Here is a 25,602-nt window from a genome sequence, read left to right as displayed (position 1 = left end):
ACTGGAAAGTGGAAACGGCAGCAAAGGTCTGCCAAGTCCTGGGAATCGAACCCTGGCACTCGCTGTTATAGGCATCAGAGCCCATGTGGTGTCAGAGGATTTGGTGTACTGTAGAGGGACAAGAGGAGCAGACAAAGTACAGAGCCCTGGGGGACCCCGCTGACAATGAAGGACCATAATATGGTCCTTAAACTAATATTATTAGTTTAAGTGGTTAACCTCCATTATTAGGACGCACCGATGTATGGTTATGGGCCGATATTTGCCGTTATCGGTCAATATCAGTATCCGCAAATAAAGCAGACATTAGCCAATGGCAGCTATAGCTGCTATTCATAAGCATACATTTTGCGTTGGCTATGTTGGTGTGTTGGTTATCTGCAGCCGATACCAAACTGTAGATTATGAACATGTATTACTTGTATTGAACTTGAAGATGTATTTGTTTCCCCGGCACAAAAGCGTGAAATAAAATCGGTATCGGCCAATAATTTCCATATTGGTGCATCCCTATTTGTTATACATTCTTGACACGTTCACGGTGAGTATACAGTCATTGTTGTGAAAATGACGTATGATGATGATAACAGTTTCCGAGCGAAATGTTGCACGTGTTCAGTAAATGTTCATGACTTACTGTTACTATATGCCCTTCAAATTCATGGCATAAGCGCGCCGTCGACAGTTACGTTTCATTAAGCGTAATGGAGCGTAATGTAAATGTCTTCAGTGAAGGATCCCCGGAGCACTTAAAAAACGTGGTTATTGTTCACTGAAATGCATTCATTGTGCATTCTGGATGTGTTAGTGGACTTAAAAGAAAAACGTTGCTTGCGTTTCGTTTCTTTTTTCTTTGTTGGCTTTGTGTGACGCTGTAGTGTAGTATGACCAAGTATTGTATTCATTTATTCATTTTGTTGGCTTTGTGTGATGCTGTAGTGTAGTATGACCAAGTATTGTATTCATTTATTCATTTTGTTGGCTTTGTGTGATGCTGTAGTGTAGTATGACCAAGTATTGTATTAATTTATTCATTTTGTTGGCTTTGTGTGACGCTGTAGTGTAGTATGACCAAGTATTGTATTCATTTATTCATTTTGTTGGCTTTGTGTGACGCTGTAGTGTAGTATGACCAAGTATTGTATTCATTTACGAACGGCTTACGATTTAAGGCTTGTTTAACCCTTTTAAGACCTGGGCAGTTTTCTGAAAAATGTATCAGTGGTGATCAAAGTTTTTCATGTCCAGGACCCCCAGAATGATCTGTATAATTTGGCCACGGACCCCCATCTCAAACTATTTTGTTCCAGGGATCCCCCAGAAGCAAATATTTGAGTCAAAACTCAAATGCAGGCCAAACTATACTGTATTACGGTTGTTAACAACTCAACCTGATATATCAATTAAAACATTTACTGAAAAATGTTTAATTCTGAGGTGCATATAGGATAGTGCTATACCCTCCCGGAAACCCCCCTCCTCCCTCATAAATGAGCTTGGAATTCCACATATGACCTAAATCCTCCATTCATTGCCAATGGGAATTTAATGTTTGTGTAAGACGAAAATCTACACTACAGCTGAATAGGACCTAGGCACCCCTCAAAAGAATCTTGGTTAAAAAAAAGCCCCCAGCCCTCCTATGAAAGACAGACCGAGTAGGAAAAAAAAGTGGCATTTTATCATGAACATTAGTTAGGTCCAATTACATTACAAGATAGGTTGAAAAGTGGCAAAAGTGGTCCTTTAAGCACAACACACACACGCACGCACACACATACGCAGAGGCACAGAAACACAGCAAACACAGCACAGTCCCTCTGTGTGCACACACACACACACACACACACACACACACACACACAAAACCAGGCACATTCCATTAAAGCTGGGCTACGTATAGCTATGCCTCAGTCTCCCGTGGCGCGGCGGCCCAGTGTTTTATTCCCCCCGTCTTCGGATCAGATAGGAGCGAGGCGACGAAACGGCCGTTTGCCACGGCGCGAGCCCAATGTGTCATCCCAGAGCAGATAAGGTGACGGGCGCTCCTCGCATTATCTGAGCCCTGCGAGATGCTCAGCTGGTACATGGGGGCGAGGGAGGGAGGGAGGGAGGGAGGGAAGGGGGGGGGGGGGAGAGAGGGGAGAGAGGGGACGCCTAATGTTAATGTTGACAGCACTGACTGCTGGTGGAATGAGAGAGAAACAGGGATGGAGACAGAGAGGGAAAAATGAGAGGAGAGGAGAGGGGAGGGGAGAGGAGAGGAGAGGAGAGGAGAGGAGAGGAGAGGAGAGGAGAGGAGAGGAGAGGAGAGGAGAGGAGAGGAGAGGAGAGGAGAGGAGAGGAGAGGAGAGTGTATGGGTGGAGAAGAACAGAGATGGAGGCTAGTACAGCCTCCCAGAGGGGAAGTAGACATGGCAGCAGCAGGATCTGCTACTTGGTGGGAACTGGAGCCTGAAGCATCCAGGATGCCTCCCTGTATATCCTTCTACCCACTCCAGGATGGCTCCCTGCATGTCTCACTGTCTTCTTCCCACTCCCATGCCCTAGTGTGCGATAGTCTGTCCTTCCCTCCTGCTGTGGCTACAGACAGACAGACAGACAGACAGGCGGGAGGGAGGGCAGTCAGGCGGGCAGGCAGACAGACAGGCAGGCAGGCAGGCAGGCGGAGAGACGGGCAGGCAGGCAGAGAGACGGGCAGACAGACAGGATGCTCTGAGGGCAGGATGGGAAGACGGGGGAAGGAGAAACTTCAGAGAGCTTCTCCTGCCTCTTTCATCTCGACACCTCAGCTCACCTCGTGGTACACCCTGTTCCTTTACGGTTTACACACTGCGCTCTGCACACTGCATTCTACTGCCCTATCCTGTCCGTCTGTCCGTCCGTCTGTCTGTCTGTCTGTCTGTCTGTCTGTCTGTCTGTCTGTCTGTCTGTCTGTCTGTCTGTCTGTCCGTCCGTCCGTCCGTCCGTCTGTCTGTATATAGTGCATGCGTGCGTGCCTTTCTGTCCATCTGCATGTCACAGATTTTGACTCACAGTTGACATTTCTAATGGCCGTTTCACAAGCACATAATCATAGTTTATTAGATTGTTGCAGAAGCATTGCTTTCCAGTTATTTCAGTACGGTGTGAAAATCAACTTGCTTTTATCGTTTGTCAGAGTTATCTTTGCATTTTAAATGCATTTTAAAAGCGTGAATCAATTTGAAAAGTCAACAAACAGTCCCAGGAGACACGATTGATTTCCGAACAAAAGTCCATTACTTATTAAGTCAACATTAACTCAATTATTGAGGAAAGCACAGCTTACAGCCTTAGTGTTCTGGGGATAAGCCCTATTACTTTGTCATGTGATTTTTTTTAAAATCTTGAAATAGTTTGAGAAGTTATGATTTAGATTTTAAAACAAATGTTCTCTTACGGGGGTCCATGGCAAAAACTACTAGTATACAGGTATATCAATTTGGTGGCCCTTGGTACGAAAATATTTGAGAACCACGTTATTGCATAGAGAAGAAATTGGTGGAGGCAGATAAAAACAGGACAGCAAGGGGAAAGACAGACAGACAGACAGACAGACAGACAGACAGACAGACAGACAGACAGACATGCAGACATGCAGACAGACAGACAGACAGACAGACAGAAGAGAGGTTGGTTTTATTCTAGGAGGCAGGTGGAGGCAGGTGGAAATAATGTGTTGTGGAATTAAACCACTGACCTATCACGCTCCGACGTCGTCCGCCCGGCTTTGCCATGGCAACGGAGTCCAGGGGTCAGCGGGGGGGATTGGGAGGGGGCGGGGGGGGGTCAGGGGAGGATTGGGTGGTCCGTAATGAAGGAGGCAGGGCACAGCCTCCTCCGCAGTCCTATTAATTCGGGGTACCATGGAGTGCGGTGGTCACCTTAATTGGACGCTGACATACGGTAGAATGCAATTTAATCCTCCCTGTCTCTCTTTCTATCTCTCTCTCTGTCTCTCTTTCTCTCTCATTCTCCCTCTGCGTTGTGTTCTATACTCTCTCTCCCTTCCCATCTGCTTCCATCGCACTTCTCTCTGTACATTAAAACTTGCCATTAGAACATGTTACTGTATATATCTGCTGTCGGGGAGAAACCACCTAACTCCAAACATTTTAAATATATATCTATTTTTTTTCAAGAAATTAAGAAAAAGATTCCGTTACCGTGTGGGGGTCCCTCTACTGTACTGTACTGTCACTGTACTGTACGGGCACACCGGAAATCACCATATATACAGTTAATATGTGCGTGTGTGTTTGTGTGTGTGTTATGGTTGTGCACAGGTGGTGAAAAACAACCATGCTGTTTTTGTGCTCAGACGCACCCAGCCACCCACCCACACACACAGCTCCGTAAGGGAGTGGTTGCACCACAACAACAACAAAAACGTATATTTTTAAAACAATAGCTTTAGCAGACAGTTTGAGGGTCCAATGGAGTTAATAGGTTTTGTCCCATGAAGCACTTTTTAATACTGGTTCAATATTTTGTAACCAACACACAGACGTAAAAGGTGTCCAATAGCATTGATTTATGAAAAAAATAATACAAATCTAAAACCTCAAAAATGGAGTTAGGTGGTTTCCTCCCAACGGCAACGTTTTTTTTTTCTTTCATTTTTGCATCTCAAATATATCAACAGTTCTAACAGCAGTCAATCAATTCAAGTGCTCAAATATCTTCAACTGGCCACTTTTCAAACCATGGAATAGGCCTTTAAAGGACACATTTACATACCCAAGGACACTTCTATAATAATGCTCAAGGTCACTTTGACACTATAACTCATTCGCAATAGCCAGGAATCAAACCGAGAACCTTCTAATTCCCAGGCGGCCGCCCTACTCTACCTCCCGAGACACTGCCGCTCTCATCTTATATATATGGGAGAACCCGTACCCATACTCAGAAGACACACCCCAAGGCAGAAAACCAAAGCCACGAACAGCTACGTCGCTACTGCAACGCCCACAACACCATCTTACACACCAGACTCACGCACACTCACTTCTCACACACACTCACACGGGCAGTGACGTCACACACTTACCCTTCGCAGTCTCTTCGCAGTGTGTGTAAGCGATCTCCTCTTTACACGGCCCACGCCAACCCCAACGCAGACCACCAGCCAAATAGACTTTTCATTGTCACTAACACTGGCTCCCTTCCACACTCACGCCGGCAATGCATTTGTTTAATACAAACATTTTCTTCCCAAAGTACCCACACCCCCCAGGCAACAGTCTACGCTGTTGCCACAACACGCCGAGAAACAAGGACTTTAACCACGCTACTTACATACACTGCAACTCGCTTACAATTCGCAAACCTGGCAACACTGCCTGCCTCATACGTCACCAGCTCTGTTCCTCTTGGGCTCCGTCGAGCTCACAATATGTCGCAGCCATCTTGCTTTTCATTTAGAGTGGACATTTAATGCAAATAAATTAATTATAGGTCCAGCAAGCAAATCATGATGGTCTGTTTGTGCTCAATAGGTCACAATAACATTCCGAATTAGGTGTTGTGTTTTGCATGACATTTTCCCCAGTAGTAGTTTCATATCTATCTCAGCTTTTGCCTGATAGCACACATGCTAACGTTAGCAGCATTTGATGACAGGCTGCCACTTGCCATACAACGTACAGTGTGCGCAGACCTAACATAAGTTGCTTACAACAGAAACACACGGCCTTTGAACCACGCTACTTACACACAACAGGTCGGGAGTTATTAAACCGAACGTGGACGCTGTTTCAGTGTTACATTTGCTGCGCATATCGGAATAATTGTAACGGCATGCATGATAAATGTAACAACGCTAAAAAACACCATTAAACATATCGTTTTCAGCTTAAAGCAATTATCTTTCATTGAAGCAACTCCTTAGCATTGTTTTCATACCATGAATGTGACAAGAAAATGTATCAAACATAAGGGAAATATTAAATAGTATCGGGTGTACCAGTTTGGGCATTTCTTTTTTTTCAATGGGCCAATACATTGATTAAACAAACGTTTGATTGATTGAGTTGTACCATGTTATACACTAAACTAATTTTAGAATACACTACACAATACAATACAATTTTAGAACATATTTTGCACGTTTCATTTTTTTACTCAGAGATCCGTTTAGCTACACATGTAATATTTTCACGCAACGGACCTACACATGTCAGCTACCATAAACCACTTCAAGTTATTAGGACGAAAAATAACTGACAGGAGTGACGGTGCTGTGCTGTGAGTAAACTAATAGGGGAGAGCCGCCAAGGATGTAACATTTTGCACGTTTCATTTTTTTACTCAGAGATCCGTTTAGCTACACATGTAATATTTTCAGGCAACGGACCTACACATGTCAGCTACCATAAACCACTTCAAGTTATTTTTTTGATAAAACAGGTCGGGAGTTATTCAACCGAACGTGGACGCTGTTTCAGTGTTACATTTGCTGCGCATATCCTGCTACCCTAATAGACAGGGGTACATAAGCACATGGCCGTTTATCCAAGAGCTTTCTCCGACCGAACCACACTTTTACCAGACATCTCTATATGCAAAATAAATTCGCCACACTCCCAGAAAACATATAGACTACATTGCATTCGCCAAAAATGTCTTATTTACTGTTTAAATATTACTTTTCTGAAACACGCTATTCTTGCTCAACCTCTACAGCCTACGTCAGAATCGTCATGTTGGCGTCTACTACGCCAACTACGTTCACTTAATGGGGCCAGTCCTTCACAGTGACACACGCGTTAGATCAACCACGCGACCGGGATGGTTTCTACCCCTCAATGTCGTGCCTACTCTACACTGCCATCCGAAGGCCCCTCCCCCTTTCACTGCTCCTGTGTCGCCAACTACGTTCACTTAATGGGGCCAGTCCTTCACAGTGACACACGCGTTAGATGAACCACGCGACCGGGATGGTTTCTACCCCTCAATGTCGTGCCTACTCTACACTGCCATCCCAAGTCCCCTCCCCCTTTCAGCGACTCGAACAGCAGCTCCGTCCGAAAGCCCACACAGCACTGCACAGCCCCACACATGTCACACACCCAAATGAATCGAATGAATGAATAAGGCGCTTATATCGCTTCTGCTCAGTGGATGGGACATTTACATTAAAAGCTATCGGATGGACGCGTGGATAACGGCATGGTTGTGTGCACTCAGAGGGAAAGGTTCCATATAGCTTCCATGCTAGCTGCTTCAGACACAGGGGAGGGGAGTGAGATTGCCCGCCTCACGGGACTCCAGTGCGAAATAGCGCTTATGCAACAATTACCCTAAAAACAACACCTCAACTCAATGTCATTGTGAATAAGAATTTCGAGCGAATAAATATTTTTTGGAAGGACACTTTCACCCAGTATGAAGCGAAATGTGGAAGCCGTGTGTGTCACACCAAAACGGGTGACCTATATAATCCTGCAACGCCGTGCATTCTGTGCTTGCGTGCGCATTTCCCAAATCTCAGTGATTTATCCACACATCGCTCTCTGTGTGTGTGTGTGTGTGTGTGTGTGTGTGTGTGTATCACTACTACATTAGTTGCCTGTTCAAAACTAAACTACACTTTATGAAATCATTGTTGCAGCCTACACACATATATTCAGGCCCATTCAGAACACATTTCCCAAATCTCTGATTTATCCACACATCGCTCTGTGTGTGTGTGTGTGTGTGTGTGTGTGTGTGTGTGTGTGTGTGTGTGTGTGTGTGTGTGTGTGTGTGTGTGTGTGTGTGTGTGTGTGTGTGTGTGTGTGTGTGTGTGTGTGTGTGGGTGGGCGTGTGTGTGTGTCGCGTCGCCCTCCAGCTGCAATTGCGAGTGTGCGCTGTGTGCAGGGCACACTACTGAGTTTAAAAACACAGCTGAAACATGAAGTGGAGTCTGTAACTCCCGCAATTTCCTTCTTCCCATATTGCGCTGCAACGACACTGGGATGAGCCCGCCGAAGGCGGGCGAAATTCTAGTAAAGATATAAGAAAGATGGCGTCTTACCTTTTTCCAGTAGAGCTTATTTTGCACAATGAACCAGCACTATATTACCTGCCACTGTACCTGCCACTGTACTGCCACCATGCATTTCCACCTGTGCTGTATGACATACTGGCTTCTCTGCCCGAATCTCATTATTAGTATTAGTATTTTTCCGACCAGATCGATACAGACTTAATGTCTTTTCAGACAGGGAGCGTGTGACGCAGACCTTGTCGGGAATGTCGCCTGGATCAGCGACAGGTCTGCTCATGAGGGGCGCGGGGCGCATATAGCATATATAAAAATAAAAAATAAAAAAAAGGTCAACGCAATCCAGGTCTAGCAAACCGCGGGCGTGTGCACAAAATCGGCGACAATTTCACGGGACCGCGCAAAATACGTTGTCGCCCCTCAACTTCTCTGTGTGTCCAATATGCGCACACGCCTCTCATTAAAGATGAATTACTAGACGCGTCAGTCGCTGGCCGTGTGAAACTCATCAGAAGTAGTTTTTTTATTCTGTATATTACACAGTTAAATGTGCTATTTGGAACTCCAAACACTCTCTCAGTATTAAACGAACACTCTGGATTTCTATTGTGTTCTGCAGCCCACACAACACACACACACACACACACACACACACACACACACAGCATGTGTTGTTGTCCGGGGCTGTGATTCATGCCACGTTGATCCCAAGTCCCAAATCTATCAGCTAATCCTCTTGAGTCCGAGAGAGCTGCATCATAAACGTTGTTAGTGTTGTTGTTGTTTTTTTGTTGTTTTTTTTTTCCTTCTTTTCGTTTTTCTTTTCGGCTTTCGGTGGAGACACGGGGAGAATCCACCCCCGGGGACACTGTCGGATTGAATCAGCATTAGAGCGGGCTTTCCTTCTCACCGACAAGGAGAGAGAGAGAGAGAGAGAGAGAGAGAGAGAGTGCAATGCATAAAAAGAAAGGCGAGGGGATATGAGAAGAGAGGAGTCAGAGAAAGGGATGTTAATGAAAGCAAGGGCAAGGTGGTAAACACACACAACACAAGTGGGACACACGCGTGTGTGTGTGTGTGTGTGTGTGTGTGTGTGTGTGTGTGTGTGTGTGTGTGTGTGCGCGCGCATGCGTGTGCGTGTGCGTGCGTGCATGCTTGTTTCTAAAAAACGCAGGCCTTGAGGGGAAGCGGGGATCTCTTCGTACATTTGTGCCATATGTAGATGAAAGCGCTCCCATGCACACACACACACACACACACACACACACACACACACACACACACATTTTGCGTGCTCGCATGCAGGCACACACATGCGTCCACGAGGGAAGGGAAGTGAGTGATGTTGTGGGTGCAGTCAGACTGGTAGAAGACCATGGCCCAGTTTGTTCAGGAACACCATCGTATATAGTTCCGTCTATTTTGAGGGGCTGGCTGGCTGGCTGGCTGTGGTCTAGTTCTGGGAAATGCTCACTGCCAACCACCTCACATGTGTGTGCGCGCACGTGCAACACACACACGCACACACACGCGAGTGTGCACACACACCACACCTAACCCTAAACCCCCCCCCCCCCCCCCCTGTTCCCCTGTGGTGTCCACTCAAATCAGGCTCACACAGACAGACACGCACACGCACACACGTGCAGCCTGGCTCCGGATGCTTCCATTCCTCACAACACACTAATTTGGATGTCCCCATAGTGACACACAGACAAACACATGAGCAGATACAAGCATGCGCGTGCCGCACGCGCACACACACACACACACACACACACACACACACACACGCACACACACACACACACACACACCAGTCTAACGGCACAGAATCCAAGTGCAGACGTGGAGAGAGAGAGAGAGAGAGAGAGAGAGACATGGTGAGGGAGGGGTAGGTTGGCAGAGGGATGCAGTTTGTCCTTGGCATGCTGAGGACCTCTCCCTCCCTGTTGCAGCTCGGATGGAGCTGGCCAAACATAAAGGAGATACCTCTGAACATTAGCATGTGCTTGATTCATCCTGTGTGCTGTTAAAGTTATTATATATCGTTATGCTGACGGGTGGAAACCTTGTATGTCTGTAATCGTTGCTTTGATATTACCGGTATTCTATTTTACAAAATTTATAATGGTTTTTAAGTATTTTTGAGTGGTGCAATGTCCGTGTTCACCTATGTGCCTATGTGTTGGTTAATGAGCACCAGTATATGACTATGAGTACCAGTAGGGGCGCTGTTGTGCCAGAAACAGAGATAGGGATAGTGCTGCACTGTTGCCTGCTAATATGAGAGAGAGAGAGAGAGAGAGAGAGAGAGCCAACCTACGAGCTCACGCGCGTGACCGCGGCATTTGTTTACAAAAATACTATTGTTATATTTTATCGGCGCTACATATACTACGGTGTCTCGGGAAGCAGAACAAAGGGCATGTTTGTACTGTTTGTGACCTGTGTGTGTTGTGCACAAGACGTACACACGGGTGTACACAAGACGTCACGATGTAGAGCGCCGGTGAACCTCGAAGCAAAGGTTCACAGCGCTCCTCATTCCTACGTCTGGTTCAGTGCTTCAATGGTTCCAGGTCCTTGAACGCTTCCAGACAGATCCACGATGGGCTCAAACGCGCGGCGCCCCGGACTCCTCTCCATTCTTTAATAGAGAACAAAATCAGGCGCTCCCTCTGTCCGCCTTTGGAGTATATATAAATATATATATATATATATATATATACTGCTGTTTAATTGGCCCGTCGCTGAACAATAACCAATTAAGACCTGGAACGCATCTGTGTCACTTTAGCGTTTATCCACTTCAACCATTATTTTAAACTTTAGCTGTTGAAAAATGGCAGACGTACAAGTGGCACCAAGTGCCGTGCTGCGAAGCTTGTAGATCTGCTTTTTAAAAACAAAATCATGATAATGTGGCCCAAATCTTTTAATATACGATATACAGTATATGGTATACAACATATTTTCAGATGGGTGTCCGTGGCCAAATACAGATAGTTCTGGGGGTCCTTGATATGAAATAGTTTGGGAACCACTGACACAGAAACATACTGTAGGACTGTAGGTTTTTCAGAAAACTGTTAGAAGACATTTTGTAGAATCTGGTCTAAGGTCTCATATAGGTCTTATAGCTCGATTGACTGTTATTTAATCAGAAAACTCTCTCTCTCTCTCTTATTTCCCTTCTCTCCATCCATGTCTTCCTATATTCTGTGCATCCATTCATCCCTTCCCCACCACGCTAAACCACACACACACACACACACACACACACACACACACATGCGCGCGCGCAAACACAAACACAAACATACACACCACACACACACCTTTCAGAGTCCCAACCTAGACGTTGACGAGAACGGTACGTTGGACCTGAGCATGAGCAAGCGTCTGGGCGGGGGTGGCGCGGTGCTCACCCCTCTGGAGCCCATGTCCCCCCAGCGGCAGGCGGCCCTGATGGGCTCCCGCTGCTACGGCGGCATGGCGGACGCTGCCGCCGACTGCTGGGACCTGCCCGTAGACTACACCAAGATCAAACGCATCGACGAGGACGATAAGGAGGTAGGACCAGGGGGGGGGCAGTCAGACAGATGTTTTTTGTGAAGCCACTATAAGGAAATCGGGACTTCCTGAAAGTTCATATAATGGCCTGTTGTGACCAACAAAAAACCCATAGCTCCATAGAGTACCATGTATTTGGGCCCAACTTCACCTAGACTGTATTACCTTAATAAACATGCTCATGAATACTTTCTGCTTCCAGTCACTAGTTTAAAGTCTCATTTCTCATGTCATAATATTCTTTTTGGAAAACTATGGTCCCATTTGTTTAAAAAGAAAATTACCATAAAGTCGCGTATGTTCTGAGGGGCGTGGCTACCGTTACGGTCTATGATCGGGAGCCACCCCCCGTTCGAGTCAAAATAAAAACCAACGAAGAAGAAGGGGGGGGGGGGGGGGGGGGGGGAAGTCCCGCCTCGTTGTCTGGGCCAGCCCATGGCCAGCTGGGCCCAAACGGATCTACAAAGATGGCGACTTACAGTTCAAGGACTGACAGGCTTCATTTTACGTCCATATCAGACCCGGAGAACGCTTTGTCCATATGTTTTACAGTCTATGGGTAGGACCAGGCTAGAGGGTGGAGTGGGCAGCAGCAAGCAGGTGGGAGATTGGAAAAAAATATCCGATCGATCCTCTGCCAGGGACGCCCAGCAGCAGAGATTTATGTTGATTAATTGTTCGCTTAACCCATTTTGACCTGGGAACGATTCTGCAAATGTCTTCTAAATCTAAAGTTTTCTTGAAAAAGCTGTTTTTCTATGTCAGTCGTTCTCAAACACTTTCATGTCACTTTTCACGATTCTTCAAAAATAGCAGACCTACAAGCTCGTAACGCGCCACTCGGTGGCGCGCTATGAGCTTGTAGATCTGCTATTTTTCAACAGCTAAAGCATAGCATAATGCTAACACCAAAAGGGGTTCCCACCCAAAATGGGTTAAAAAAGAAAAAACGATCAAGGATTTGCATCGTTTTCCAATATCTTATAAAATATGGTTAAAGTAGGCCTAGTTAAAATGATTGATTTTTTTTAAATTCTTGAGCTTTTTATGCAGTACAGTACAGTATACAGTACTAACTGTAGGTAGATGGGAGAGGGAGATGGGGAGTGACGTGCAGCAAAGGCTGTGGAGATCGGGGCTGGAACCCGCGACACGCTGTCAAGCTGCATTGGTGTCGTGATGCCCGAACCGCTAGGCAAGCGACCCGGACCGTGACACCGGTCATGCCTTTTGCCTTTAATAATAATAATAATAATAAATAATACATTTTATTTATAAGGCGCCTTTCAGGGCACTCAAGGTCGCCGTACAACAGGTTAAAAACAGTTAATACAAAAGTTAAAAGCTAAACCAAGGTACAGCTTGCAGCTTTCAATGTTTTAACGGGTAGAAATGTAAACATTTCGGGACACATTGGGTTATGACATAATGCTGATTAAGGGGACCACTTGAAACCAGATTATCAGCCCACGAAGCCCCTCATGGCACCCATGAAGGGTCCATGAAATTAATTAACGTAGCATCACCATCATTTTAACCACTTTGACCATATTTTATACTTTGACTATTCAAAAATATCATGTCGTTTGACATGAAAAGGTTTGAGAAGCACTGGTTTACATTGTTTAGGGGTGGGGGGGCTTTTTTTTGGCTGAGACAGTGTGTTGTTTCATGACACGTGGGGCTGTGGCACGCACCATGATGAAAAATGGTTGCGTGTTGAATTCAGGGTACCTTTTAAAATATTATAAACTCGGATTGCAATATCAATATTGTCTCTTTTTTTTACGTCTGGCCCCAGCTCGGAAATTTCTGCCTCCAAGCAATTAATTCTGCACTCAGAGCCTCAAAGTTAAAATATTTGCATTGCAGTCTGATTGTATTCCGGGTTACTTATACTTCCCAGGCTGACTCACAGGTATATTTGGAATCATTACAAAGTCATATTAGGGCGGAGAGCGGGGTGGGACGGCACAGGGGGGGGGGGGGGGGGGGGTGGTTGAGGAGGGGTAAGAAAAGCCTAATGAATCTGCATGTTAATTGATGTCAGCCTCGCAGTGCACCGGGGTAGCATGCCTCTTGTTTTGGATCACGCTCCCTGCATGCTGGCTTTCTGTTTTTACATTTCTGCTCCTCTTCTCCCAAAAAATGAATTATGCAAAGTAGCACCTTGGGAGCGAATCGGAATAGCTCATCTCATCAAAGAGCGGCTGGAAATCAATGTGCCCTGTGTGTGTGTGTGTGTGTGTGTGTGTGTGTGTGTGTGTGTGTGTGTGTGTGTGTGTGTGTGTGTGTGTGTGTGTGTGTGTGTGTGTGTGTGTGTGTGTGTGTGTGTGTGTGTGTGTGTGTGTGTGTGTGTGTGTGTGTGTGTGTGTGTGTGTGTGTGTGTGTGTGTGTGTGTGTGTGTGTGTGTGTGTGTGTGTGTGTGTGCGCGCATGTGTGTCTGGCTGTGTCAGTGCACATGTATTGTACAGCATAAATGCAGTGCACATCTGTATGTATATGCATGCTCTCTCTCTCTGTCTATAGGGTATGCATGATCTTTCTATATGTATGCATGCATGCTCTCTCTCTCTCTCTCTCTCTCTCTCTCTCCAGTATGTATGCATGCTCTGTCCCTATCCATATAATATGTATGCTATGCGTGTGCGTGTCTTGCTGTGTACTCTGCACCCTCACAGCCTCCGCTCCCTGTAATTAGAGGAGCTCACCGGCCGACCCAGCGCCGCGCACCCCGAGACAGCTTGAATGCTGGGTAATTTGGGCCGTATCTGGACCTGTCTCCGTATATGGGCATTACTGTACATACTGTACGCTGGGACAACGGGAGGGGGGAGCGGTTTTGCATCAACAGCCGCCGTGCCCGCAGCCCCGGCTGCTTGCACTGCAGACAAAGCACACACACACACACACACACACACACACACACACACACACACACACACACACACACACACAGCCCCCTGCATGCATGCATATACACACACACTGCCTGCCTGCCTCCCATGCAGACGATCTGAGGCTAAGCCACAGTGCCATCTAGTGGCGGGGCTATGCTTTGCACCTCGCACCGTGCTCAGCCGCCTCCCATGCACATGCAGCGAGGTATGCACACCGGGATGTCTGCAATGTGTACACACAAGCGTGCTGGTGCAGCCACACACACACGCACGCACGTGCAGTCGTGCACACACACACACACACACACTTCCACTTGGCAGCGAGCTAAGTCATTATTTCCTCTCTCCCTGGGAAGCTATTCTCTCTAGCTTTAGAGACTGACAGGTGAGCTTCAACAAAGTCACCCAGGCTCAACCATTAGCATTCAAATTGACAAAGCGTCTTTTGTGCGCGCGCGCGTGCACGTGTGTGTGTGTGTGTGTGTGTGTGTGTGTGTGTGTGTGAGAGAGAGAGAGAGAGAGGGGGGTAATGGGTAACGATATATTCTGAAGCTTTATGAACTCTGAGGACCTGATTCTTCTGTTTTAACTATACTTAAACCCTATGTGTGCTTACTTGACCGGAGTCCCCCAGGGGTCTACACTAGGTCTCCTCGTTTTCTTCCGTCAACACTTCCTTCCTTTGAACATATCCAAATTGGCAGGGCAATTAAGCTCAAAACATGTGGCACGGCTTGTATGTACAGTATATTTAAGGCTTGTATGTACAGTATATTTCAGTAAAGTATAGGTGCAGGAGAGGCTTATTGGCGGTATCGGCCGAGAGCGTGGTAGTCTATCCCCGTTTCTTTCAATGCGCTAAGAAGACCACACCTACCATCAGCTCCCAGTAGCCTACTGTACTACCTGCATGGACACTGATAAACAGCAGATGTGCTATTTTGAGTGTATGCCTGGAATGTTCTCCCCCAGAATATGTTCATGCGGTTAATTTCTGTGACGACTGAGTGAGAAGAGACCAAGAAGCAGGCCTGTTAAGCCTTAAAGTCATCTATCTCTTCCTTCCTTCCTTCCTTCTCTCCCTCCCTCCCTCCTTCTTTCCTTCCTTCTTTCCTTCCCTCCCTCCTTCCTTCCTTCTTTCCTTCCCTCCCTCCTCCCTTCCTCCTGCAGCCAGACGAGTTGGACCCGTTCCATGACCTCCTGGACGACGGTGCGTACTCTGCAGACGTGAGCATGCCCTGCAGTCCCAAGCAGCCCAAGTACCTCCACTGCAAGGAGAGCAAGAAGGACCTGATAACGTAAGATCACCCCGCCCCCCTCCCCTCTCCACCCGACCGCATTGTCCGTCCGTCCGTCCCCCTTCACCCCTACGTGCCCCAACCTCCCACCCATGCTTGCTGCTGCCCACTCCACCCTGTGGCCTGACATACGTGACATTACTGTACTTTATGCACAAGGTCCATTGAGATTGTCCCCCTTGAAATAGGTTTATTATGGCTTATGGACGAAGACTGGAATCACTTTATCTGTTGCTTCTGTGTTAAAGAAACCATTCAACAGCACAGAAGCAGCGGATAAAGACCTTGTAGGTCCAGAACTGTTACTTTTCAGGATTCAAGGTCAAAAATGGCAAAAGCAGTCTCTTTGTGATCAAGTATAGAGCCTTAATTTACAAAAAATATAATAAAAAATAATGTTTAAATATGGAGACAAAAGGTTTCTGCCCGACAGCAACGATATGTTATATCCTGCCTAGGTATAGCTGTACAACCCAACATTCTACCAGATAGCTGTTCAACCAGACATTCTTTTCTTTTTTTTTTATATTTATTTATTGGAAATGCAGACATTTACAACAATTACAGAATCAAGTTCAACCCGACATTCTACCAAAGTTCATAATCCATTTTATTTCATGTGGCCTGACTCCGTGCATAATTCATGCTCCATCGCACGACGACACGCGGCAAAAAAGTAGCTATACCGAGCTTGACAGTCGGCTGTTTTTCGGCGCGCGACACCGCCGTGCCACGAAGTATATAGATCGAGCTATTGCCCGGTGGCGTGCAGCTATACATCGTGCTATATGGCAGCAGTTTTACCCCTCCCCCCTCCAGCTCCGCTATACGCTATACGGTAGCTTCTGCTCTCTATGGCTTCCATTGTATCTTACATCTTTCTTCCGATGCTTCGGCGTGACGGCACGTATACGGTATGCACTAATCGGTCTCTGCATTACAATGAGTCAAATGGTCTCCGGGGCCAATTATTATAACCAGCGTATCGCAGGCAGTGAAGCTAAACTGGAAACAATGACGTTTATAAACATTACAAAACGAAAAAGACTCATTTAAAAAGAAAAGCAAGAAACTCAACCCCGTTTTGATTTTTTGTAAAAATCTACCGTACTCTTCTCCCTTTTGGGCTCATGATCCTAATGTATCTTTCCTTGTGGTTTAATTAAACCACACTGGTTCCCAAACACTACCTATTTGAATTAAAAAATAAATTCAATGATTTTTTCCCCCCCAAAGTAATTTCATGAATAAATAAAATAAAAATAAAAGGAATTCCATAAATTAGAAAACAAATGTTGAAGAAGTGTATAGTGACCATAGCCGATCTACAAGCTCACAACTGAGCCTGTAGATCTGCTATTTTCACTAGTTTGGGTCCCGAGCAAACATCTACCGTCATTTTAAGTCTTTATCTCTCCCCGAGTTATTGTTTTCAGCTTACCTCCTCGACCAGACTGTCCAGACTCCTGTAGGCAGAATGATTCTCTCCCTCTGCTCTGATGCCTTAACCCTTTGACTATAATAATACGAGTAAGACGCGCGAACGCGGGAAGCGAACGCAGATCGTAAATTGCAATAACAATTAGAATAAATTACGAATTAGTGTCACTCAGCTCCATATATGGGCACAAAAGGGGCCAGGTCCACAACAAACAAATCACTGGCCCCTTTTGTGCCCATATATGGAGCTGAGTGGACCTGGCCCCTTTTGTGCCCATATATGGAGCTGAGTGATTGCTGATGCAACACACTCCATATTTGGATAGCAGGACAGACACACGGACAGACACACAGACATGATCTGCTAGGTCTCATAGTAAGTGCTCACTGCGTTCGCAATCACTGCGTTCGCAACTAATAATAATAATGACACGAAAGGAGCACAAGCGGTGCATGTGTTGCAGAAACATGTCAGCCTCCTGGATCAATGTCAGTCAGTCCTTGGCTCTTTCTCCACCGTGCACAGTTGGCAGTTTCACTGTGCACTTTCTGGCTCAGAGTAAGTGGAATGTCAATCCAGGGAACTGACTGACATACGTGACATTACTGTACTTTATGCACACAGTCCATTGAGATTGTCCCCCTTGAAATAGGTTTATTATGGCTTATGGACGAAGACTGGAATCACTTTATCTGTTGCTTCTGTGTTAAAGAAACCATTCAACAGCACAGAAGCAGCGGATAAAGACGATTGACAATATTTATTTTAACCTTGTAGGTCCAGAACTGTTACTTTTCAGGATTCAAGGTCAAAAATGGCAAAAGCAGTCTCTTTGTGATCAAGTATAGAGCCTTAATTTACAAAAAAATATAATAAAAAATAATGTTTAAATATGGAGACATTCTACCAAAGTTCATAATCCATTTTATTTCATAACGTGACTCCAACTGTATAACTCTTTTTGCATGTATTATCCACGGGATACATACCTCTTTTTGCAAGTAACCACGGGATACATTTGGGTGCATGTTGTTGCCGGCGCATAACACAAAATGGTGCATAACACATCTGCGAGATGTGCTACTGTATGCTAGCACATCTAACACATCTGTAGGAGGTGTTGGCTGTGCATAATAAACCACAGATCAAACTGAACTGAAACATTCAGAGGGTTAACGTCTCTATCAGCTCCCCTGCACTTGCACCATTGCTTTCTTTCATTTCCAGCCTAGTCAAACCATTTTGTGTGTGTGTGTTTAAATACGTGTTCTGTGAATGTGTGTTGTGCTTCAGTGGTTGGCTAATCGTGTCACTTCTTGCCAGGCTAACCTGCTGCTATTTTCCAGTCTCTCAGGTTGTCCTTTAGCTGATAAAAGCATTCGAAGTATGTTGGCCACCAACGCTCAAGAGCTCAAGTAAGGAATGAGAGAAGTCACAGACTTATTTTTTTCTTCTTCAATAGTGTGTTCATTCTACCCAGAAACGGGTCATCCCGGTTAACCACATGGTCCTTGGTGTCGTTATTCTCGGGCAGAAATAGCAGATCCACAAGCTCACAGTACGTAGCAGCATGCCGCATTGTGAGCTTGTAGATTGGCTATTTCCGGCAAAGTGATGTATGAGGGAATGTAGCGGACCAAGTTCAGAGCTGGCCCTGATCGACTCCTAGGCCTTTTTCCAACAGGGGTTTTTTCCCTGCCTAATAGTGAACCAGTTCAGAGTGTTTCCACTGAAAATGAATTGGTTCAGAACCCTAAAGGTTGGTTCGGAACTGGAACCAAAAAATGTCTGGTTCCGTGAAAGCACCAACATGCAAGAATCTAGAATGGAACCAGTTCTAGGACCAAAGTTATTTGGTGGGAAAGTGGCCTAATAGGTTTAAATGGTTAATGCATGGTTCTCACAAACACAAGTGATTATAATTAAATAGCAATGGTTCTCAAATTCAGGGGGCTATATGTTCCAAATGAACCTTTAATCTGAGAGTATACAGAGTTGAGATTTGTACACTCAGAATTATGGGGTTTGAGAACCGTTACTGATGTATAGAATTGTGAAACCAGAAATAACATATTTCCCCCGACATAGCTAATTATTGGTGATTGCGGGCTGCTTGTTAACCACTGAACCGCCATGCGGTTGAACGGATATTGCTGAAAATAGGTGATAGACAAGATGTTGTCGATCGGCAATTTTCAGCGAATGTTTAGCGTGGTTAAGCGGTTTCTTTGTCAGTCCGTTCATACTTGTTTGGCTAGCAGCAGGGCGACTAGACACACGGGAGGTGTACATTGTTTTAACTGTGATTCTGAGGAGCTGTAAAGAGGCTGATTGACTGATGTCAGGATCATGTGTGCTTGTTTGGTATAGGAAATGTTTTGCTATCCTGAGATGTACAGTATAATTATACATTAACCCATTTAGTGTTAGCACTATGTTATGCTTTAGCTATTGAAAAATAGCAGATCTTTAAGCTCGTAGCACGCCACCGAGTGGCGCGCTACGAGCTTGTAGGTCTGCTGTTTTTGGAAAAATCGAAGAACGACTGACATGGAAACATAGCCTTTTCAGAAAACTGTCCGGATGTGGAAGACATCTTTAGAATCTGATCTCAGGTCAGAATGGGTTGGACATGATGCCACAGGGCTCCGTCTCTTACAGCATGCATTGCCTGTCCCTCAGTATTGCACTCTTTGCTGTAGGCCCTGAGTCGTTTTGTGCGTTTTGTGTCCCCAGGTGCCCGACACCGGGGTGCGATGGTTCGGGGCATATCACTGGCAACTACGCTTCACACAGAAGGTAAAGAGGCACGCACGTACACACACACTGTAGCCACACACTCTCGCTCTCTCCTTGCTTTATATCTTCTCTTCCCGCCATATACGTACATACTGTACATACTGCCAAAGCAGACAGTACATCCATAAAGATCTCTGTCGTGTCACTATAGTTTTAGTGGACTATCGCAGTACTAACTCAGTGTGATGTGTCTGCAGTCTCTCAGTACTAACTCAGTACTAACTCAGTGTGATGTGTCTGCAGTCTCTCAGTACTAACTCAGTACTAACTCAGTGTGATGTGTCTGCAGTCTCTCAGTACTAACTCAGTACTAACTCAGTGTGATGTGTCTGCAGTCTCTCAGTACTAACTCAGTACTAACTCAGTGTGATGTGTCTGCAGTCTCTCAGTACTAACTCAGTACTAACTCAGTGTGATGTGTCTGCAGTCTCTCAGTACTAACTCAGTACTAACTCAGTGTGATGTGTCTGCAGTCTCTCAGTACTAACTCAGTACTAACTCAGTGTGATGTGTCTGCAGTCTCTCAGTACTAACTCAGTACTAACTCAGTGTGATGTGTCTGCAGTCTCTCAGTACTAACTCAGTGTGATGTGTCTGCAGTCTCTCAGGGTGTCTCAGTACTAACTCAGTGTGATGTGTCTGCAGTCTCTCAGGGTGTCTCAGTACTAACTCAGTGTGATGTGTCTGCAGTCTCTCAGGGTGTCTCAGTACTAACTCAGTGTGATGTGTCTGCAGTCTCTCAGGGTGTCTCAGTACTAACTCAGTGTGATGTGTCTGCAGTCTCTCAGGGTGTCTCAGTACTAACTCAGTGTGATGTGTCTGCAGTCTCTCAGGGTGTCTCAGTACTAACTCAGTGTGATGTGTCTGCAGTCTCTCAGTACTAACTCAGTACTAACTCAGTGTGATGTGTCTGCAGTCTCTCAGTACTAACTCAGTACTAACTCAGTGTGATGTGTCTGCAGTCTCTCAGTACTAACTCAGTACTAACTCAGTGTGATGTGTCTGCAGTCTCTCAGTACTAACTCAGTGTGATGTGTCTGCAGTCTCTCAGTACTAACTCAGTGTGATGTGTCTGCAGTCTCTCAGTACTAACTCAGTACTAACTCAGTGTGATGTGTCTGCAGTCTCTCAGGGTGTCCGCGGGCCAGGAAGAGCGGGATAAAGATCATCCACAGCAAGGAGAACAAGGAGGACCAGGAGCCAATCAGGTAACTGGAATACTCATCATTCTAAGGAAAAAAAGGAAAAAAAAACAATTCTCTGTACTTTTACTTCTACTCCACTACACTTGTTTGGAGAGTAAAATATTATACGTCTACTCCGCTACAATTAACACTTAATTAGTTACTTTGTAGATTTTAATTATGACAAATCATACATTCCACTTCAGCCCTATTTGAAAATAGGTGGAAAGTAGATGGAAGTTGTAGATGGAAGTTGTTTGTTTGAAAACTATAGTGAAATGGGACCTTCTGCATAATGAGTAGTACTTTAACCCTGTATAACACCCAGCGTTGCAATAATACAAAACATATTTCAATTAATTAATTAATTGCATTTTTTATGTCCTTTTTTCACCTAAACGTCATCATTGATGTTCATTGCAATGCCATTGGTCATGATATTTGCATATAAATACCCCCCACAGAGTCTGAAATTCACACAAATTAAAAATCTCTGGACTTACATTTTTGACACCATTACTTTTTGTACTTTTATACACAAGTACATTTTTAATTCCGGACTTTCACGAGTATTGATGCTTTCACTAAAGTAAAGAATGTGACTACATTTAAGCATCCACCACCACAGCTGCTTATGGCGCTCATTACACGTGCACATACAATGTTCCCCCAACAACACTCATTACACGTGCACATACAATGTTCCCCCAACAACACTCATTACACGTGCACATACAATGTTCCCCCAACAACACTCATTACACGTGCACATACAATGTTCCCCCAACAACACTCATTACACGTGCACATACAATGTTCCCCCAACAACACTCATTACACGTGCACATACAATGTTCCCCCAACAACACTCATTACACGTGCACATACAATGTTCCCCCAACAACACTCATTACACGTGCACATACAATGTTCCCCCAACAACACTCATTACACGTGCACATACAATGTTCCCCCAACAACACTCATTACACGTGCACATACAATGTTCCCCCAACAACACTCATTACACGTGCACATACAATGTTCCCCCAACAACACTCATTACACGTGCGCATACAATGTTCCCCCAACAACACTCATTACACGTGCGCATACAATGTTCCCCCAACAACACTCATTACACGTGCACATACAGTAGAATGTTCCCCCAACAACGTCACGCGTCAAATAGACGAACGAGAAGGCGACGCGAGGCGACCAGATTCGTTAAAATGCGAGAGCTGTGTTAAGCCAGGGTTCTGAGAAGCCTGCAGTCTCCCGTGAAAACCCAAAGACAGAGGGAGAGAGAGAGGAAGGGAGGGGAGGGAGAGAAGTATAGGGAGGAGAGATTGATTTGGAGTCCGCCTAAATCCCACAATGAGGCTCCTTTCTGGCCTGCACGCTGCAGTTGCATTGATTTCTCTGGTGGTGCAGAGTACAAGCAGCACACTCTTTGGACGCTCTCTATCTCTCCAGTCCGCCGGGACTCTGAGGGGGGTGCGGTGGCCACTTTCCCACAGTTTCCCTCTCTCCCCCTTCGGGCTGGCCCATTATCTCTCTCTCTCTGTAGCTGCTGTAGTAGAAGACATGGAAATGAATGCAAAGTGCCTCTAATTACTGTGTTGGCGGCCGGCGCCCAACAGAGCAGGATCCTTCTGTTACTGCTGACAATTTGGACACTCCTCCAAGCGGCAAATAATAAAATAATAATGTGGTTTGATGAATATGATGAGGATTTGCCTGCATTACTTTAGCTTTATGGGTGTACCTCAAAGTGAGGTTGATGCAGCTTTGATCTTGAATAATCTAACCATTTGAGAGCATAACGGATAATTAAATACCGGCGGGTGGAAATATGATATGTCCAAAACTCGTACTTTTCAGGACTCAAATTTAAAAAAAAATGCGAATAGGGATGTTGCGGATCTGCTACTTTATTTTAAAATGTGAAGCCTCTACCGTTCTTATTGGGCAATGCGGCCACAGTACGCTACTCAGTATTCTTTGCATCTTGTTGCACTCTGCAATGCCAGTATTCCTGACCCTTGGGTGGTCACACTGTAAACCTCCCTCCAGCTCTCGCTGCTTTTGGCCCCGAGGGAGCTTAAGGGCTTCACACACCGTCTGCGAACGCCGCGCGTCAAAACAGCCGCCTCTGTTATTTTCAATGAACCTATCCCACACCGGCGGCGTCCGACGCGCGCTGACGCCTCGCCTGACGCTCCGATAGAAACCAGTTCTATTTTCCGGGTGTTACCGCGCGGCAACGCCTGTGCCGCGTCGCTGCGCACCCGGTGTGTGTTGGGCTTTAGATGTACTGCGGGGAGCTCGCCTCTCGTTGGCGTTCTGCCTAGATGGTCCACGCCACGCGAGGCCCAATTCCCCCTTCTCCATTTGCTTGGCTATATAGGGCCAGGCTTGGGGGCTCGGCCTCTTTCCGGAGGGCTTTATCCCACGCCTCGCTCTTTTGACAAGATTCACCTGTGTTGAAACCACGAGGGGCGCGCGCGCGCGCGAGAGAGAGAGAGAGAGAGAGAGAGAGAGAGAGAGAGAGAGAGAGAGAGAGAGCCAGGATATCCCATCTGCCACTTGGGAGAGCAAGGAGGGTCTTGTATAGGGGCGCCTCATTCACCAGAACCTCAGCCAGCGAGGTGTTCATTAGCCCGTGGATAAAGACTAACTCATTTCCTCCTCCTTCCCAGCTGAGCGTCAGCTCTGCCTGGAGGCCATGTCTAGACTGGCACAGTTTTCCGCTGGCACGCAACACACATGCATGTAGCCCTCGTCACACACTTGGCATGTTGACGGGGCTTTAACAGCGTGGGTCAGGATGTGTTAAATGCCAGGCTGAAATGAGTTTGACTTCCAGGTCGGCGCGGAGCTGGAACAAGAATGAGACTTAACTGACCACATGGGTCTGGACCGCAGTCTCTGTGGGAGACTTGAGTCTCCCAGCACTGAGGCACATGACAGACGTGATCAGGGCTGAGAGAGACGGGCCGATATAGCTTTACCTCTGTCCATCGGTTTCTTATTACGCACGTATTCACTTCCGATATATTTCAGTGAAAAAACAGGTAATGCAATTTGTCAACAATTCACAGTGTGAGTAGTAAATGATGCATCAAGGCGCTGAATCTGGATTTGTGAAAAATCCTAATTCTAAATCCTATATAATATAATTAGGAATTCTTAATAATTACACAACATGACAACTCGTGATTTATCTTCATGTTTTAGACAGGCCATAATAGACCCAGACCACCTCTCCAACCTAAAGCTTAAAATCCTTCATTTTACTTAAAGACTTTATAACTCTTTTTAGTTTTGTTTTCATAGAAATTAAACGTACATTCATTGTCCATAGACGTGCCATAAATTTCCGCACACGCTCAGAGCGACGACGCGACACGACTTGTTCTTTTGTGTGTGGAGGATAATATGACACGTGGAATCATTCGCGCCATCTCTGCATCTGATTAGCACGCGGCGTGTTGACATTCCAGATCTGTAGCGCGCGGCGTAGCGCGATAAGGCTGCCGCTGGGAGACAGCTCTAGCATCAGATTGTGGTATCTTTTGTTTATATTATTGCTGAGGTGAGAGAGAGAGGCTGGCCATATGTGTGCTTTTGGTATTCAGAGCACTGTCGTACGTCAAAGGGGTCGGTATCTGAGTGGCACTCGAGTCCCGCAATCTCTCGGAAAATGACTGATTATGGCCATTATATAATCAACAGGATTTATGTTGTGAGTTTATTACGGTGACACAGGGTTGGTGGTGATGATGAGCGCACGCACGCACGCACGCACGCACGCACGCACGCACGCACGCACGCACACACACACACACACACACACACACACACACACACACACACACACACACACACACACACACACACACACACACAGTGTTCATTTAACTTCACGAGGAATATCAATGTAAATGTCCATTTGGTTACACGCTCTCAAGTTACACATGGATAAATGAACACAGAGCATTTTACTGTGTAATCATCAACGTGATTACAATTGCCCCAACGATGATGACAATGATAATGGCGGCTGATTGTTAATCAGATAATCAGGACAACAATGAGGATGATTATGGCTTAAGTTTCACCATGCACTTTTATGAACAACACACAAGGAATGATAATGATCGAATGAATGATACATGACTGAATGAATGATGAATGAATGAATGAATGATACATGAATGAATGAATGAATGAATGAATGATACATGACTGCATGAATGAATAAATGTATGGGGCGCCATAGCTGAATGGTGAGCCTGGGGAACCGCAGTGCCCCCAGGTGAGCAAGACACCTAACCCCCATATAACTACTCCGCGCCCCCTGTGGGCAGCGACCAGCTGTTGTTGAGAT

General features: G+C 45.8%; 1 protein-coding gene across 1 annotated transcript in view; it reads left to right on the top strand.

Annotated features, from left to right (window-relative positions):
• myt1lb (myelin transcription factor 1-like, b) overlaps positions 1-25,602 on the top strand; it is a gene marked incomplete at its 5' end in the record, with an annotated part of 117,368 nt that overhangs the window by 79,958 nt on the left and 11,808 nt on the right. Inside the window, 5 exons of the mRNA XM_080783500.1 lie at positions 11,360-11,587; positions 15,658-15,785; positions 18,573-18,641; positions 19,963-20,025; positions 21,150-21,233. Coding sequence (XP_080639626.1) covers positions 11,360-11,587; positions 15,658-15,785; positions 18,573-18,641; positions 19,963-20,025; positions 21,150-21,233 — 572 coding nt within the window. The remainder of the gene's footprint in view (positions 1-11,359; positions 11,588-15,657; positions 15,786-18,572; positions 18,642-19,962; positions 20,026-21,149; positions 21,234-25,602) is intronic.

Source organism: Protomyctophum bolini (genome assembly GCF_963924005.1).
Source record: "Protomyctophum bolini genome assembly, chromosome: 15".
Taxonomy (NCBI): domain Eukaryota; kingdom Metazoa; phylum Chordata; class Actinopteri; order Myctophiformes; family Myctophidae; genus Protomyctophum; species Protomyctophum bolini.
This window is presented reverse-complemented; position numbering and strand designations above follow the sequence as displayed.